Consider the following 19,984-nt stretch of genomic DNA (forward strand, 5'->3'; position numbering starts at 1 on the left):
TGATAGGTCTTGAAGAGGTGTGGAGTCTTAGTGGGAGTTGCAGGTCGATGGGGACCTGGTGGTGAATGGTTTTATGAATCATAGTGAGGGATTTGTGAAGGATTCTAAAGCTTATTGGCAGCCAATGCAGATCTCTGAGGATGAGCCTGATGTGCTCTCTTCTGTTGGTGTTTGTCAGGATTCTAGCGGCCGCGTTTTGGAGCATCTGAAGGGGTTTGGTGGATTTTAGCAAAGCCTTTGATATGGTCCTACATAGGAGGCTCATTAATAAAATGAGAAGCTTGGGAGTGGGCGCCAAGGTGGTGGAGTGGATGATAAACTGGTTGACTGATAGGAGACAGTGTGTCATGGCAAATAGAATGTTCCCTGAAGAGAGAACGGTGTTAAGTGGAGTGCCATAGGGATCAGTTTTGGGACTGATTCTGTTAAATATCTTTGTGAGCGACATTATGGAAGGGGTAGAAAGTTTTTCTATTTGCAGATGATACTAAGATCTGCAACAGAGTGATACACCTGTAGGATTAGAGAGAATTAAAAGTGGTTTAAGAAAGGTTGATGAGGTGGCAGCTGGGACACAATTCCAAGAAGTTCAGTCATGCATCTGGGGTGCAGTAATCCAAAAGAGCTGTATGTGATGGGGGGAGGGGGTGAAAGACTACTGTGCATGGAATGGGAGAGGGACCTTGGAGTAATAGTGTCTCGTGATCTGAAGGCATCAAAGCAATATAACAAGGCAGTAACTAAAGCCAGAAAAATGGTGGACTGCATAGTGAGAAATAACCAGTAAGAAAAAGGAGGTGGTAAGCCTTTGTACAGGTCCTTGGTGAAGCCTCACCTTGTAAGTATGTCTCAGGTTAGAGATCTTATAATAGATTATCAGATTTAACCAACAACATTTCGATAAGGATTTGGTGGTTTTAGGATGTAGAGTCAAGACACTTTTATGTGGTAGCTAATTTATTGGCAGCATACGTGAGAACAAAGATAATACAGTACAATTGTTTCTTGTGTGGCTTTTGGTTTGTTACATTTTCAAAGTTAGGTTTAGTGGTAGTCTACGCACTGCCATAAGATACGCAAAGAATATATATTATTCAAGCTTAACTCATGCTTAGAATTATGCCATCTAGATAACCCCAGCTGTAAAGCAATTAGAACCAGTGTTCTCACCTTTTGAAGTACTGCCTCCATCCCGGGTTACTTCTGAAACAGGATGAAGTCTGACATCCAAAGGAATGGATTTGTTTCCTTTTCTAATAGATGACAGGTAAACCCCCCAAAATTTCAGACATTGCTGTGAGGTATGACAGCAGCAAGAATGAAAATAACTAATTGGTCAGGATAAATCTGGCACACAGTTGCATGCGCTTTAATGAGCAACTGTTCTGAGTACAACTCTGTCTTCAACTTGCAAGTCACAATGGTAGTGACTGGCACAATCAGTTCTAGAAGCATGGCTATCAAACCGCCTTCCTGAAGTCCATGAAAGGAAATCTCGGTAAGAAACACTTGGCCAAAGGTAAAATCTGCAGAAAGTTAATTTAAACAATGTCAGACATCCAAGATCATCTGTCTGATGTTAAAGTTCATCTCCCCTCTCTCTCTCTCTCTCTCTCTCGTGTAATTCAGGGTCTCTCTTGGATATCCAGCTCCATAGGGTTACAAGTTTGCTCTGGATTGGATGCTGCCACCTCCTGTAGACACAGGATTGGTGGGATGCAAATGACATCATCTATGCCTCAACACATTGGAATATTCTCAATCATTAGAGTTCATTGGCAAGAAGCAGTTGCTAGAACAATGCCGGCTTCATGGTTGGCTGCAAGCTGGATACAGAGTTTTTAACAAGAACATTCTCAATTCTGGTCCAGGTTTCTTCTTACTTGGAGGTGCTAACAGATCTCTGATATGAGGAAACAAACAGTCTTTTCTCCTCTCTGTGAAAACCACTTATAAAAATTCTGCTAAAAAATCCCATGGTTACAAAACTTCATTTTGTCTTGCTTTTCAGGCCTGCACTTTGGTTCTGTCTGTGTGCAGTAATAGGCCTTAAAGTTCATGATGCACATCCTGTTTTAGGGTTGCTAGTAACTGGAGTACTGTGTTCAGTTCTGGAGTGCAGATCTCAAAAGGATGGAGACGGTCCAGAGAAGGGTGAGAATGCTGTGGGATATGATTTAGAAGACTTAGGAGAGGCTCAAGGTTCTAAAATTTCTCACAGGACAAGCAGGATAGTAGTCCTCACATATGGATGACATCACAGGATGGAGCCCAATCACTGAACACTTTTGTCAAAGTTTCTAGAACTTTGACTGGCACCTACTGGGCATGCCCAGCATGGCACTAAACCTGCAGCCAGCAGGGGTCCCCCTTCAGTCTTCTTTTTTCCACGCAGCAGTAGCCACGTGGGTTAAGGAGCTCCACAGAGATTCCTGACAGGAATTTTCCTCACGGAATTACTAAAAACTTTCATACTCCACAGGGGGTCCCTCTTTCGAATTTTTGACTCCGCAGTACTCCGGTAAGTTTTTACCCGTTTTCGGTCGATTCCCGTCGAGTTTGGCCCTCGCTGCCTACTGGCCATACCGCAGCTTAATTTTTTCAGAGGCCATGGCATTGGGGTTCTGTTGGTGCCCGGACTGTACTCGCACCATGTCCAATACAGACCCTCATAAAGTCTGTGTAATGTGTCTTGGGTGCGAGCATGATGTCTTGACCTGCACCAAATGTGCCTTAATGACACCTAAAGGTCGCAAGGCCAGAATGGAGAACATGGAACTTCTCTTCCATTCTCAAACCCCAATGCCATCTATTGCATCGACGTCGTCTGAACCGGCACTGTCCACTTTGCGCCAGTATCTGCCACTGGCCGGTGACCGCCCGGCATCGATGACTTCTCGGCCTTCGACTATTTCTACCCCCCCTCAGGACCGAGGGGATCGTAGAGAGAAACATCGGTATCAACACCGGAAGTCTCGGACCATCGATGAAGGAAAGTCATTGACTTTACCATTGTCCGAGCCGCCATCGAAGAAACCCCGTCCAGAAAAGGCACCGACCCTTTGTGCGACCGGGTCACCGAGGCAACCTTCACCCGGACGGGTATCGGGAGCCGCGACTCCGCCTTTAACCATGGTACCTCCGGCTATGCCTCTGCTTCCTTCTTCCCTTCTGGAGCCAGGGCTGTTTACTCCAGGCCTCCGTGAAGAACTGGACCGGATGGTTCAGGAGGCCATCGATAAGGCGATGCACAGACTCCAAGGTCCCCCAGCGTTGAAATCTGTGCCGGTTGTGGAAACGACCATCGATCCCATTCTGGCAGCATTGGCACTGCTGCTCTCGAAGATGGAGCGCTTATAGCCGCTTTTCCACCGATGGATCCTGGGTCACCGATGGCTCCATTGCCTTCCCCGCTTACTCTGTCATCGGGAGGAGAAACACCATTCCACCATCGGGTGTCCTGCCGATGCCTCAACCATTGATGCCGATGCGCCCATCAGCGCCACCGATCCATCGATGCCTGCAACGGTGCCCTCGATGCCTTCATCGGTGCCTCCAGTACTTCCCTCGATGCCTTCGGAGCCTAGACCGAGACCTTCAGGAATACCATCGTCCCGTCGTCCTCGGGTTCCTAGAGGGGCAGGTCCTGATCCCTATGACACCTGGACCAATGATTCTTCTCAAGACACCGATGACTTGCCATCGCCACCTTCTCCTACTGAAAGCAGGAAGCGTTCTCCTCCAGAGGACCTATCCTTCATAAATTTTGTGAAGGAAATGTCTGAATTGGTTCCCTTCCAATTGCAGACTGAACAAGATGATAGGCATCAAATGATGGAGCTGTTACAATTCCTGGATGCTCCCAAGGAAATAACCTCCATCCCTATTCACCAGGTTCTTTTGGATCTCCTCAAAAAGAACTGGGAACATCCTGGTTCTGTTGCTCCAGTCAACAGAAAAGCTGATACCACTTATTTGGTCCAGTCAGCCCCAGGATTCCAGAAACCTCAGCTGGATCACCAATCTGTGGTTGTAGAATCTGCCCAAGAAAGGGCAAAAAGATCAAAACCCCACTCTTCCTTTCCCCCAGGTAAGGAACTGAAATTCCTGGATGCCATTGGCCAGTCTGTCTTCCAGGGATCAATTCTTATCTCTCGGATCGCCTATTACCAGCATAGGAGACAATCTGTTTTTCGAACAGATTCAGCGGACGGTGGCGGAACTCAAGGACCATCATGAGTCCCTTCGTCAGCTCTCTCTGATGCCCTCTGAGTATTCCTCCAAACAGCCATTCAGGAAGGATACTAAAAAGTCATTCTTCCATCCAAAGAAATCCTATCCACCACCATCTAGAACTCGTTCCACGAGCCCTTTTCAAAAGGCCCAGTCTCGTCAACCTCGTAAACAAAAGCCACAAGCAGCTCCTCAGCCGGGCCCTGATTCCGGCTTTTGACTCCTGCATAGAGAGCAGCAGCCAGTTTCCACTGCCTCAAATACCAGTGGGAGGTTGATTGTGCCATTTCAACAACAGGTGGCACACAATCACCTCAGACTAGTGGATCCTTGCCATAATCTCTCAAGGTTATCGCCTGAACTTTCTCTTCATTCTATCGGACTCCCCACCTCTACCGACATGGAGAACATCTGACCACTCACTTCTCCTGGAACAGGAGGTCTCCCTCCTCCTCCAGTCTAGAGCAATAGAACCAGTGCCTTATTCCCAATAAGGCCTAGGATTCTATTTCCAGTACTTTCTAATCCCCCAAAAATCAGGCGGCGTTCGTCCAATTCTGGACTTACGTGCCCTCAACAAGTACTACAACCGAGAAAAGTTCAAGATGGTAACCTTGGGTTCCCTCCTTCCTCTTCTGCAAAGAGAAGACTGGCTCTCTCGATCTCCAAGATGCATACACACACATTGCGATAAATCCATCTCATCGCAGGTTCCTGAGATTTCTGGTAGGCCCCAAGCACTATCAATACCAAGTGCTCCTATTCGGCCTGGCATCTGCACCACGAGTCTTCACCAAGTCCCTTGTAGTAGTAGCAGCAGCAGCCTTCCTCAGGACTCAAGGTGTTCACGTCTACCCTATCTAGACGATTGGTTGATCAGGGCTCCCACTCAGCAAGCTGCTTTGTCGTCCCTACGTCTTACTTTTCCTAGCGTGTAGCAGATGGACTCAAAACAAATGGGTATAGTGTGCTCGTGCTAGCAGTTGGAGATGGATCTGACGTCAGCACGGGTACATATACCCCCACAGGAAGTGTAGCAAATCAGTAATTTCCGTCTCCAAAGCATTTTGGAGCTACCTCACGCTCGCTGAGCGTGTTTCCAAATCCTAGACTAAATTTATAGAAGAATCCTACTGAAGACGAGCCCCGCACTCCTGTGGTGATACCAGGCGGTCACTCACCCAGTTGAAGTTTCCTGAGCTGACTTCCGTGGTCCCTCGGAGGTAAGAGCCTCTGTCCGGTGGCCGGTTCGCGGCAGGGACCTAGCCCCCGAGTGAGAAGGGCTCGGACGCGGCTTGGCCCCCGAGCGAGACGAGTTCGGGCGCGGCCTAGAGGCAGCCTCGGTCCCCGAGCGAGACAAGTTCGGGCGCGGCCTAGAGGCAGCGGGTGCACTTCCTTATGCGCGGCGGTGAAGGTACTCACCCTCTCCCCCCCGCAGCCGGAGATCGCCCGGGTCGCAGCCGGGAAGCGCCGAAGACAAGGTAAGGCGTATATCTTTACTTGGTCTCCAAGGAAGTGTGGACAAACTGGGCCTGCATACGAGGCAGCCCGCCAAGGAGGTCGCCATTTTGCCTGCCTACTCGCCTTCGCCAACTAAGGCTAGGCGCACGTTGTTAGCGCACGCGATAGGCGCACGTTGACTTAGCGCCCGCGATAGGCGCACGTTGACTTAGCGCACGCGATAGGAGCACGTTGACTAAGCGCACGTTGACTAAGCGCACATTGTAAGACGCCCGTTCATAGGCGCACATTATAAGACGCCCGGGCATAGGCGCACATTGTAAGACGCCCGGGCATAGGCGCACATTATAAGACGCCTGTTCTAGGCGCATGCTGTTAAGCGCACTTGTTAGGCGCACATCATTGGGCGACACCGAATTTCAGGCGAATGGAGCATAAGAGAGCCCATGCGGCCGCAGAGCCGGCACCTCCAGAATCTGGCATGAAAGCTCTAAGCCTCTGCTCAGCATGCAACCTCAGAGCCACACATAGCGAGGAAGCAGACTCACTGTGTGCCCAATGTGAGGAGGCCATGGGAGTTCCAGGACAGGACCGGTCCCAGCCCAGCGGTTCCTCAGGGAGCACACCGGACTTAGCAGGCCGCGGCGAGCAGCCAGGGAACCCGAGGGACCTGGTGCCCCTACGGCCAGATCCGGCTTCGCTTTCCTGGGTGGAATTATTCAAGGGGATTCACGCCTATGTCCACATGCAGTCTGCTCCTCGAATGGGTCTTTCCGTCCCGGTTGATCCGGCCCCTGGACCCTCGAGACCTAGGTGCGGCCACTCGGCACCAATTCGCATGCCGCTAAGATTCCTATCATTTTGGACTTCCTACAAGATGGACTTCAGAAGGGTCTGTCCCTCAGCTCCATCAAGGTTCAGGTAGCAGCGCTGTCTTGCTACGGTCCCAGGAGTGACGGCAACACCATTGCCAAACACCCAGACGTCTCACGTTTCCTGAAAGGAGTCAAACACATTCGCCCGCCACTGCAGTGGCCATTGCCCTTGTGGAACCTCAACCTAGTATTGGAATTTTTGGCGGAATCAGCCTTCAGGCCCCTTCGAGGCCTGTCTCTCCGTTTGTTAACCTTGAAGATGGTGTTCTTGCTGGCTGTGTGTTCAGCACGCTGCATCTCAGAGCTACAAGCACTATCCTGCCGTGATCCATTTCTCAGAATCACTCCAGAGGCTATCCATCTTCGCACAGTTCCATCCTTTTTACCCAAAGTGGTCTCACACTTTCACCTCAACCAAACCATATCCTTGCCTACCACGGAAGGTTTGAAGAAGTCGGAAGAAGGTCGAATGCTACGCCATCTCGACATCGGCAGACTGCTGTCCAGATACCTGGAAATGTCAGAAGCAGTACGAAAGACGGACCACCTGTTCATCCTGCACAGCGGGAAGAAGCAAGGGGAAGCGGCCTCATGGCCAACCATCGCCCGCTGGATTAAAGAAGTTATCAAGGCAGCCTACATAGAGGCGGGAAAACCACCGCCTCTACAGGTCAAGGCTCATTCTACCAGAGCGCAATCGACCTCTTGGGCAGAAACTAAGCTGCTGTCACCTGCAGAGATATGTAGAGCAGCGACATGGTCCTCCCTCCATACCTTCTCCAGATTCTATTGTCTGGACGTCCAGGCCCGGGAGGACACAGCATTTGCGAGGGCAATCCTAAACGGTCCTCGGGCAGCCTCCCACCCAGTCCGGGAGTAGCTTTTGTACATCCCATTTGTTTTGAGTCCATCTGCTACACGCTAGGAAATGTTGAGATTACTTACCTGATAATCTCCTTTTCCTTAGTGTATGCAGATGGACTCAGCATCCCGCCCGGCTGCCGGTATACATGGGGATTCGCCGACTCACGGTAAGCCATGTTTTCTTATATAGGGCATCCACCCTGCCGCGTGTCGACGCCTTCCGGCTGAGTACACTGGCAGTCTCCAGCTACCATCAATTGGTCAGGGTAATCCTGTTGATTGATCGATCGGTCAGTCACACATATATCCATAAAGCTTTTGCAAGGAAGATTACTGATTTGCTACACTTCCTGTGGGGGGGTATATGTACCCGTGCTGACATCAGATCCGTCTCCAACTGCTAGCATGAGCACACTATACCCATTTGTTTTGAGTCCATCTGCATACACTAAGGAAAAGGAGATTATCAGGTAAGTAATCTCAACATTACACACTCTGATTTCGCTAGGATTTCTCGTCAACTACACAAAGTCCTGCTTAGTCCCATCTCAAACGTTATCATTCATAGGGGCTGACTTGGACACCTTTCAGGCAAAGGCATTTCTGCCTCTACAGCGAGCTCTCACTCTCATCTCTTTCGCACACCAGCTACAGTCTCTGCGCTGCACGACTGCACGCCATTTCCTCATCCTACTGGGACCCATGATGTTCTCAGTACAGGTTACCCCGGTGGCCCGCTTGGCTATGAGAGTCATGCAGTGGACTCTAAGGTCACAATGGACTCAGTCCGTCCAATCTCTATCGACCACTGTCCACATCATCAACTCACTCCGTCAGTCTCTAGCCTGGTGGAAAAATCAGATCAATCTCCTCCGAGGCCTGCCCTTCCAGGCTCCAGACCCTCAAATAATTCTCACCATCGATGCTTCCAACCTCGGCTGGGGAGCCCATGTTGCCGATTTACAAACACAAGGAACTTGGTCTCCAGAGGAAGCCAAACACCAAATCAATTTCCTGGAGCTGTGAGCAATCAGATATGCTGTCAGGATGTTTCAGGATCGCATTTCCAATCAGGTCATCCTGATTCAGACGGACAAGCAGGTGGCCATGTGGCACATCAACAAACAGGGAGGGTCGGGCTCCTACCTACTGTGTCAGGAAGCTGCGCAGATTATGGGCGGAGGCCCTCTCCCACTCGATGTACCTCAGGGCCACCTATTTGCTGGGAGTGGACAATGTGTTGGCGGACAAGTTAAGTTGCGCTTTCCATCCGCACGAGTGGTTCCTCAACCCCTCAGTAGCAGACTCAATATTCCAACGTTGGGGTTATCCTCGCATAGACCTCTTTGCGTCACCTCAAAACCACAAAGTAGAGAACTTTTGCTCTCTCACTCCACTTCCACTTTTCTCAAAGACTCTCGTGAAGTTACGTCAGGACAAGGGATGCATGATCCTGATAGCACCTCACTGGCCTCGCCAAGTGTGGTATGCAATACTTCAGGATCTCTCCATTCACAGGCACATTCCCTTGGGAAAGGACCCGCTTCTGATCACTCAGAACTACGGGTGCCTACACCACCCCAATCTTCAAGCTTTGTCCCTGACGGCCTGGATGTTGAAAGGTTAATTCTTCAGCCACTTAACCTTTCGGAGCCAGTTTCCTATGTCCTGATTGCTTCACGGAAGCCTTCCACGAGAAAGTCTTACCTATACAAATGGAACAGGTTTGAGTCATGGTGTTCTTCTCAATCCCTTGATCCCTTTATCTGTTCCACCATGAAGTTTCTAGACTATCTCTGGCACTTGTCAGAATCAGGTCTAAAAACTTCCTCCATCAGAATGCATGTCAGTGCAGTGGCTGCCTTCCATAAAGGTGTCGGGGACATTCCTATTTTGGTACAACCCCTCGTAACACGTTTTCTGAAAGGCTTGCTTCACCTCAAGCCTCCACCGCACCCTCCGGCCCCTTCTTGGGCCCTCAATCTGGTTTTGGGTCTGTTCATGAAACCACCATTCGAGCCTCTCCCATCCTGTGATCTTCGCTATCTCACATGGAAAGTGATTTTTCTTTTGGCAATCACATCTGCTCGGAGTTAGTTACAGGCCCTAGTTACCTATCTGCCTTACAATAAACTTCTGCAGGACCGGGCAGTTCTCCACACTCACCCTAAGTTCTTACCTAAGGTAGTATCGGAGTTTCACATTAATCAATCCATTATACTACCTACCTTCTTTCCCAGGCCCCACTCTAATCCAGGAGAACAGGCTCTGCATACCCTTTACTGCAAACTGGCTCTAGCCTTCTATCTAGACCGTATCGCTGCCCACAGGAAAAGCAGTCAATTGTTTGTCTCTTTCCATTCCATCAAATTGGGGCAGCCTGTGGGTAAGCAGACTCTCTCCTCCTGGTTAGCGGACTGCATATCCTTTTGCTATCAGCAAGCAGGCATTCCACTTCAAGACCGTGTTAAAACACCCTCTGTGAGGGCCATGGCGACTTCAGTAGCGCACCTACGCTCGGTGACGCTTCCTGATATTTGTAGGGCTGGAGTTCTCTCCATACCTTTACAGCCCATTATTGCTTAGACATGGCCGGAAGACAAGATTCCATCTTCGGCCAGTCTGTCTTGCACAACCTTTTTACAACTTGACGTACCAACACACTTCCGCCTGCCCGTTAGGGTTCAGGATGTCCTCTACCAAATTCCACCTCAGTCCTTGTGCCTATTCCACATCTTGGGTACATTTGGTGCATTTCTCGGACATCCTCAGCTCGGTACTCACCCATATGTGAGGACTACTATCCTGCTTGTCCTGTGAGAAGCAAATGTTGCTTACCTGTAACAGGTGTTCTCACAGGACAGCAGGATGTTAGTTCTCACGAAACCTGCCCGCCGCCCCGCGGTGTTGGGTTCGTAACGTTTTCTTATTTTATTTTTCGGCACTTCCTATAGCTTTAAACAAGACTGAAGGGGACCCCTGCTGGCTGCAGGTTTAGTGCCATGCTGGGCATGCCCAGTAGGTGCCAGTCAAAGTTCTAGAAACTTTGACAAAAGTGTTCCGTGATTGGGCTCCATCCTGTGATGTCACCCATATGTGAGGACTAACCTGCTGTCCTGTGAGAACACCTGTTACAGGTAAGCAACATTTGCTGTACTCTGTAAGAGAGGAGATGCAAGGGAGATATGATACAGACCTTCAGATATCTGAAAGGTTTAAAGATGTACTAACTTAGAACTTTTTCTGTTGGAAAGGGATCACGAAATGAAACTCTAGGGGAGACCACTCAGAACCAAAATAAGGAAATATTTCTTCACAGAGAGAGGCTGTTGGATGTCTGGAATGTCCTTCAGTTAGAGGTGGAGAGGATGAAAAGGGTAAAAAAAAAAAAAAATTCTCATGGGTTAAGCACTGTGGATTCTTAAAGTCTAGAGATTGGAAATGAAGAAAAGGGTGTATGAGGGTAACTTGCATGGAGCCGCTGTTACTACCCTTAGCAGAAGGCATGAGGATTATGCTCCTTAATTAGCTTTAATTCTTTTGGCGCAACTGCAACATCATTCTCCGCCTTGTTGGTGGGGGGAAAAGGGGGAATTGCATTCAAATGACTCCTACCACTGGGCCCTAATTTTTACAGTCCGGGGTATAGATACGCAAACATTAGGGAAAAAGCCCAGGACTACTACTGTGACCAAGTCCAAAAGCAAAGCATGTTCAAGCAGCCTTGTTTGAATTATGAAGAAGACTGTTCACCCCTTAAAAATGTTGCTAACAGTAATTTTGTTATGGGTTTGACAGTTGCTTGGTTTTGACTATAAATAATGCTACCCTTAACATAAGGCTTGAGGGTAACTGGCACAGAGTGGCATTTCCTACCCTTAACACAAAAATGGGGGTAACCTGCACAGAGCAGCAATTACCACCATAAGAAATTTGCAGGGTAGACTTGGACATATTTCTGCCATCATTGCTATGTTACTATGAATTCAAGTGAAAAATTAATAGTTTAAAAAAAAAAAAAAAAAGGTCACCCTAGGATACAGTGCCCTTGATCTTATTGGGGGAGGCATGTGAGATGTGTCAGATAAGTGTGGTTTTAAAAAGTAATGACATTTATTTTTAACTTTTATAGAAATAGTATCTCAAGTCAATAATATAAGACCCAGCATCTTACTTGGTAGCCTTAAGGTAATCAAAGCATGATATGCATTAATAAATTAATTGGCGTGGTGGTGGTGGTTTTCCTGTAAGCCTACAAGTGTGCAGAACAACAAAAGGTTACAGGCCTACTTCACTTCCCACTTATTACATTTGTTAATTCAATTAAAAGAATGTGGTAATTGATTAAAAAACACACTGAATAAAGCTAGCAGATTTTGCTTAACATCATCAGAGTAATATCCAGGTCAAGCATTCATAAATGTGTCACAAGGACCCCCCAGACAGTCAGAGACAGATTTGCGTTCACTTGAAATTCAGTGCATGCAAATATATCTCTTGCATATTCATTGTTGATATTTTGAAACCAGTTTGGCAGTGGGGTCCTCATGACAGATTTGGGAAGCTCTGATCTAGATTAAGATTTACATGTTTAATCCGGAACACTAGACAGACTGAGGTCACTTAGTTTTACCAACACCATCCACTTGCATTAGTTTATATTTATTCTTCAAGAGAACAAACTTGATCAGGGTCATAAAAAAATTTAACAAAAAATACTAGTAATAAAGGTCCAGAAGCCTTCCTGGAAGAGTCTAATTTTTGTGGGGTTTTTTCCTTCCCCATCTTGAAGCTTTTTGTTTTCCTTCCTTTTTGTTTTGTTTTTCCCAGTGAGGCTTTGAAGTTGCTTCTATAAGAGATCCTTTGTTTTAAGCACTAAAGTTTGTTGTATTCGTTCACTCCATTTATTTATCTTCCCTGCTGCTTGTGTCCTTGCGGAATCAGGTGACTGCAGTGTAGCTCATGAGTGTAACTTTTGTCAGCTTGATTGATTTCCTTTCTTTAAAAAAAAAAAAAAATTATGCACTGTTGTTTTTCTAATTGGCCTGGTAGTTCTTACCAGGCCAATTAGTTCTTAATGTTGGGGGTGGAAGGGAAATAGAACCAAAAGGTTACTAAGAGCCAAGAGAAACAGATAAGGATGAGAAAAAAAAAAGTGTGAAGCTTGCTGGGCAGACTGGATGGGCTGTTTGGTCTTCTTCTGAGATCCTGGCACCATAACTACTCAGGGATTTTTTTCCCCCCTGTTTTAATAGGACCCCAGCATCCCCTTATGCCCTCCCCTCACCCAAGTGTTTGTAGTCTGGTCATTGATGCAGTGCTTCTGAGGCTCAGGAGCCATGCACCACGGCTCCTCCTGGAACCCTGAATCATTGACCTAAATCCTGCCTCTGTGTGTAGCACTTATTGATGACCATGACTCCCCCCAGGGATTGTGAATGCTACTTCCACAGCAGCACCGGTTTATTCCCTAAGTGGGAATCGAATGGCAGACCTCTCTGCATGGCAGTTTACATCATTGCCACTGGGCAGTCCAATATGGCTGCAGTGTAATGACTTTCTTGTAGGGAGAAAAGAAAAGTGTGTTCTGTTTTTTGAGTGTCTTAGTAAAGTGGATTTTTCCTCTCTGCTTGTGTTAAAATTAAGCGCAGATGATTTTGGGAAAATGTCTTTAGGAATGCCATTTGTTTTCTCTGGGCCTTTTGTGATAAGCAAGAGGGTATTAAAACAATCATTTTCACCTTGATGGAGAAAATGGGCTTAAAAAAATGGACTTTAGCAGAGGGTCAACTTAGTTGTGGCTAACGCTTCTGGTAACATCTGGGTAGTACAGTGGTAAATCAGGAAACCTTAGGAATCACCTCTCAGATTTTGTTGTAGGTGACGTGCATGCCTATCTTTCCGGTTTGGAAACAAGGAAGAGTTAAATACGTTTTGTATTGCGGTGAAGAATGCAGTGCTGTACAAACCCAGCGCCCCTGTGCAAGGACGGAGTAACGTTTCCATGGAAACTCATAGTGTGCTCTATCTTTCAGCACTCTCCCAGCCCACTACCCCTACTCCAATCTGCATATCAGTAGCTTTATATACACACTTGTCTGATAACACTGTTTACAAATATGCATGTATAAAAATGACCACTTTTTAGCTGGGTCAGCTCTTTGCTGCTCACAAGGGTTTTGAGGATCTTTGAGAATTTAACTTGCAAATGTGTATGCAGGAAACATATATCTGTGGCTTAGCAGTGCACATGCTGTGTGCAGCACACACACTGGTCATAAATTTCTTGCTACTGGTTTAATAAAATATATGTTCCTAAAAGGAGGTTGCATCATATATTCACACATTTTGCATTTTTCTCAGAGCTGCTTTTATGTTCGTAATGCCGAGTGGGGAAATGTAAAAAGGATTATTCTGCTTTTATCATTAGTGACACCTGCCAGTCCCCTTTAGGAGGTTGTCTTGTAATTTTGAAATGCTGAACCTGATGGTTTATTTTCTCTGAATGGTGTGATGAGACACAGCAGAATTTACAAATGTATATATTTAGTGTTTATTGGACACTAAGATCAGGGAAATTAAGGAGAGATCTGTCAGAAGTCTACAGCTCCACCCCTCCCCTTGCTTTCCCTTCCCCCTCCCTTAGTTGCGCAGCTGTGCTTGAGCCTCACCCATCTTGTTTATGATGCAAACCACAGGTTGGTTCTGTGTTGTGCATAGTGGGATACTAGAGGAAGCAAACCTTTGGGTTTCCAGATACTAGTTTCCTGTCTTTACAATCCTTTTTAAATTCAAGTTTAGGAAATGACTGCACAAGTATCTCTGTATTGAAGAGAAGAAAATTATGTAAAATTAATTGCTTTAAAGATGACTTTTCAACTTTATTTAAAATAATTAAAAACAGGCTTATTGTAATTTAAGAAAAAAAAAAGAAACAATTTTGAAATGCTGTGATGAAAGCCTTGAGTTCTGAATCTAGGATCTGTGCTGTGGAAATCTGTATTGAATAGTGTTTGCAAGCATTCCTCATAGGGCTGAATTTATATGCATGGGGAATTTTCACCTTTTATGTGGCACTGCCTACCAGAGGATGATGTCACCTTGTAGCTGATTGGCTGCCCTCCGCACCTAGTGCAGAGAAGAGAAAGAAAGATGCCGGCACAAACCTCAGTGGTGCAGCTGTGGTCTCTTCCATCTGTCTTGGAAAGACGGGTTTTTTTTTATTAGTTATTGAGAATCAGCTGTATGGGGGCTATGTGAGCTCTGTGGAGCATCTTGGTGTGAGGGGAATCTGAGAGCTGTCAGAGGAATGAGGCGGCTGATTTGCAAACGGATCTGTGATTGTAAGTTGAAAAAATCGGGGTGGAGGGAAGGGAGGCAGGGAGTGTTAGTAGACAAATTGCGGGAGGATGTGTAGCAAGGAAACACATGCATTATTCCTGCAGTATTAGGATACTTGAGCTAAAAATGTAGATGATGTTTAGATAGCAGATCACTTGTGCTTGATTGCAAAATAAAACTTGTGACCATGGGCAAGAAATGTTTGCACTTGAGTGTTCTTATGCTTTTTAGTTATTGAATCTGCACCTTTTTCCATTCTGTAGATTTCCTTTGATAACGTGAGTGTAGTATTGCATAAACCGTATATCGCTGTCAAAAACCATTCTGTCTTTTTCTACCCATTCTCAGTCCTGTAGGCCGCAGACAAAGGACAAAATAATTAATATTGATTTTTTTTCTTGCTCTTTCTCTACCTTTTCTGTGTAAACTGCTGCAACTACAACTATTCATTTCATGTTTAAAGCTCTGAGCTAATAGTTGTTGTATTTCTCTAATGTACCATTTACAGATAAAAGCTTTGATGATGAAGAGTCGGTGGATGGAAATAGACCATCATCAGCTGCTTCAGCCTTCAAAGTTCCAGCCCCTAAGAAGTCAGGAAACCCAGGAAACAGCACTAGGAAGCTGGGAGCTACTGCAGGATCCAAGACCGGAGGTAGAATAAAAATCTCATGAAGTTCTTTGATCTATTGCTGTGTTGATCCTGACATGGTCAAGCTGATCATCACAACTTTGGGGAAGGTTTAATTCATGACTGCAGCATTTTTGCAGAACTGAAAACTCTTGAGTTGTGCTGTAGCAATAACCTATGCTATTCAGTGATTTTTCAAGGCTATAAAATTTACATTTGTGCAATGTTTCTGGCATTGTTGTTTATAGTATCTTTATTTTACATACCCATCTCTTCATAATATTAGACCACATAGAGTCTATGATCTTTTATTAGTCTGTGCAGCTTGAACAGTGCAGTGGTGATTGTTGGGTTCGGGTGTTAAGATTTGAGCGGCTGTCACCCTATGTGGTCTTGTCCTTTTTTGCTCTCTTTGATAACTGTATTGTGTGATCAAATGTATGGCTTCACCTTTGTAGATGTACTGCAAAAATTGTTAAAATGAAAAACAAAAATTTGGATCTAAAATATTAATCATAAAAATGTAAACTTCCTCTCTGCTTATGTTTCCACTTGAATGTAAAATGCTATTTTTTTTGAGAAATGCTTAGTTGTTAAAGTGGATTTATCTATCAAAAGTTGATTTCTGCAGAATTTTGCTTTGGGAGCATTTCATCCATTTTTGCACGATGGTTGGTTACCTCCTCATATCAACTTCAAAGCAGGAATGCATTATCTCTATGAAATGCCCAAAATGCCAACCCCACTGGCCAGGCCAGGCCTATAGAATGAGGTAATGTAATATAATTTGTTTGCGTTATGCCTTTGTACGGGTTTATTGTACCCAAAACATATTAAAATAGGCATGATATAATGATGTAAATTAGCAATTACATAAACATAAAAATATAAATATATAGATTTTAATAAATGTGGTTTTTACATGTTCATTTTCCACCTACTGTCTGTTAAAAAGCTTTGACAAGGAGACAGGTGCTTTAGGTGTTTACAGCCTGAATATTTAGTAAGATTACATAAGATTAGCATGCAAATGTGTGATAACATCCAATCAAGATGAAGTAAAAGAGGCTGAATTTTCTAGATGAACAAAATTAGCCTAAGGTTTCTCCAGTCTGTCCTTGGGACGCACCAGTCAGTCAGATTTTCGGATATCAAAAATGAATGTACATGAGATAAAATGGTGTGTGTAAGACTAAGCCTGTCCAACTACCTGTTTCCTCATCCGCATATCTTTCGAGATCCTGGCTTGGGTGTTTTGATTCCTATTTCCATTGCCCCAATCCAATCACAGCAATAATAGGTCATTAAAGATAGAGTGCAAGGTAATAAGGAAACCCATGTGTAAATTGAACTGAAAGTAGCAACTTATTGGCTGCTAATGTCTCATGGCAAATATATAAGTATTTTATTTATTGGGTCTCCAATGTGTGATTTCCACTGTATGCAAATTTATCTTATGCATATTCACTGTGGCTCTCCCGAAAGCCCAACTGTTTATGGGGCATCCTTAGGACAGTTTTGAGAAGCCAGAGATTACTCTTAAGATTACTACATTTGTTTTTTATTCCTCCCTGTCCTAGACTTCCTGGGGAGATTGTGATCCTCTTGCATTCAAAAGTGAGGAAATCTCTTTGCTAAAATATCAGCCTTGTATTGGCAATCGGCCTTTCACTCCCAGGGCAGTATCCTTGTGACAAGACTTGGACCCCTTATTCTTAAACAACAATACACTTGAACTAAGGAATAGCTTTCTTCCCTACCTCACCTCATCTCAACCCTTGCACTTACATTTTTTTGTAAACAGAAAAGAATCTGTGATAGATATCAGAGCTATCTGCTAATTTTTGTAGTCACAACTTTCCTTAGAATGAGTGCGTACTTTGTAAAACAGCTTTTCTTTTGTACATCTGCATGTGGTGGTTGGCAGGGTGGCAACAGCTGACTTCTCTATCTTCTGCTCTAGCATGTCCTACCTTGCTGATGGTGCCTGCTCTTGCACTAGTAAACTTACAGGTAGATTTTAAAAGCGTTGCTCACACAAAAACGACATGGGCATGGTTGTTTGCTTTACTCCGGCGTTCCGGTACAGAGTTTATAACATTCAGCTGTAAACAGAAATAACAAGCGTTATTCAAGATAAGTACTTCCCATGGTATTTTATATTTTCTCTAAAAAGAATCCGACAAAAAAGTAAAAAATATAAAAGGAGAAAAATGAGAAAATAATGAAAAGAAAAATGCAATGCAAGTAAGCTTAAAACCAATGATTATAACCACAATACACATAAGTTTTCCAATATATGTGGTAATTAACACCAAGAGCAGTGTGGTTTAAAGCTCTTGTTAAAGTGTATGAGGTCTGGTTGATAGCTACACATATACATATATTCTTTGGATCCTTCTAGAAATTATACCAGTGTTGTGTGTGAATTATTTTCACACAAAAACGACCCCATACATCCATATATGGGCCGCAAGCGAGCAATGTGAATTTTAAGAAGCCGGGAAGTATGTGCACACATACTTGTGCACATGTCAAGAGTAAGGCAGAAAAGGGGTAGGGAATGGCGTTCCGGGGTGGGGCCAAGTCGTATGGGTGTAGCCCCTGAATTTTGCAAAGCTTACTATGGCATAGCACTTCAAGTTATGTAGGTAACTTTACTACTGGTCCTGATGAGCTGCTAGTCTGGAGATTTTGGGCCAAAGGGATCCTAAAATCTGGGGGGAGGGAGAGGGAGAGGGACACTTTAAACTCAGAGTGGGTTGTGGGGGTGGGGGGTGGGATGTTACTTTGGTCTGCCTAGGGCGCAAGGATCTGTAGACCCTTGTAACACTATCCCCCCTACCCACTCTGAGTTGAAAGTGCCCCTCTTACAGTGGGATATATATCGAGTGTCAGATTGGCCCTTTAAAAGTCTCTGTCTCTCACCTTTTTGTGTTTGGTGTTTCTTTGCATCTCTTTTCATGCTCTTCCTTATCAGCTTTATTGCTTTATTCTGTTCTTGTCAAGAGTCCTGATTTTGTCCTTTATTTGTCTATTATTTTCCTCACTGTTGTTCTTCTCTCCCTCTTCAGTAATTCCTCTTGTTCCTTCTGAGCCTTCATTATCCTCACTGCTTCCTCCATTCTTCTCTCATTCAACCTCCTCACTAGCTCCGCTCCTTCCTTCCCCCTTTGTGCAGCTCCTTCCCCTCCCTTCTCATGCAGACCTCACTTCTTTTTGCCTGTTCATACCACTGCTCAGTCCTGTTCCTTTCTGACAAATTCCAGACACTACAAGATTCTTTCTAGGGTAGAGTTTTCAACTCAGTCATCAGGATACACCTATTTAGGTTTCCAGGATATGAACAATGAATATGTATACGATAGATTTGTGTGCAGTGTCTGCATTATATGCAGATCTATCTCTTGCATATTCATTGTGGATATACTGAAAACTTGACTAGGTGGGGTTGAGAATCCCTGTTTTAGGAGCCATGGTGATCTGATGCTTTTTTATCCAGCAGACCTAATAAGCATGGTCATGGTCTGCTTAAAGTTATAAAAAAAATAAATCTCATCCCAAATATTATCAAATTGAAGATCTTTTTCCATATGAAATTCTTATATCATCATCAGATTTGGCCAACTTTTGTCTGACCTATTGTCATTCAGGTCTTTTGAATCATAACATCTCCCCCTTAATTGAATGCTTAGCTAATCTAAAAACTCATTTACAATCTACGATTTTATTAGGTGACTTTAATGTTCATATTGATGAAGATCCTTTAACGTCTACTGCAGAAATCCTTTTAGTCACCCTAAGTGTTCTTGGCTGGGAACAATTTATTCATGTTCCCACTCATATCGCTGGACATACCTTAGATTTGATTTTTATAAACTCTGCCTTTTTATCTAGATTACTACCTAATATGTCAATTACAGAAGTCACATGGTCTGATCATCATTTAATAACTTTAATATGTTATATTAATTTTCAGCAGTCCTATGAGAATTCCCCAAATACCATAACAAAATATGGAAATATAGATTCAGAAAAATTCAGAGAAAAAAATACATCTGCGTAGTAAAGAATTTTCTTTTTCAGATACAGAATCAGCTGGGCAGACATGGAATTCTGTTACAACTGAGATAATAAATGAAATAGCTCCAGAAAAGCTATTAGACGTAGATGAAAGAATAAGCTTCTTCGTACACATTACCTTACAAAAGTCAAAATATATCTTGAGAAAAATTGAGGACCATTGGCGAAAACATAAATCTACAGTTTTCAAAGAAATATATCTTGCACGTATTTAATATAGAGATCAAATAAATGCTAAAGAATTTTAGGCATAAAAAGTACAAGCTACAATAAATAATCCTAGAGAATTATTTAAACAAGCATTTTATAAAGATAAAGAAAAGGTGAAAAATAGTTGAGCTATAAGGATGCACCAAGCTAGAAGTTTTTAGTAACCTACATAAGCATATTAATGTTAAAATCAAACTGCCTAATTTGTTCCTAACAATCAGGTTTAATTTACACACCTAGTTTATTATTTTACATTGTTACTGTACTATGATGGCACACGAGTAAT

The 19,984-nt window shown here is 44.4% G+C and overlaps 1 protein-coding gene across 20 annotated transcripts in view; it reads left to right on the forward strand.

Moving 5' to 3' along the window:
• The window catches only part of CLASP2 (cytoplasmic linker associated protein 2), a 963,528-nt gene that overhangs the window by 364,797 nt on the left and 578,747 nt on the right, over positions 1–19,984 (forward strand). For all 20 annotated transcript variants that reach the window (XM_029589622.1, XM_029589627.1, XM_029589623.1 and 17 more), the window contains one exon: positions 15,283–15,429. In XM_029589622.1, coding sequence (XP_029445482.1) covers positions 15,283–15,429 — 147 coding nt within the window. The remainder of the gene's footprint in view (positions 1–15,282; positions 15,430–19,984) is intronic.

This window comes from Rhinatrema bivittatum, chromosome 2 (assembly GCF_901001135.1).
Source record: "Rhinatrema bivittatum chromosome 2, aRhiBiv1.1, whole genome shotgun sequence".
Lineage (NCBI taxonomy): Eukaryota > Metazoa > Chordata > Amphibia > Gymnophiona > Rhinatrematidae > Rhinatrema > Rhinatrema bivittatum.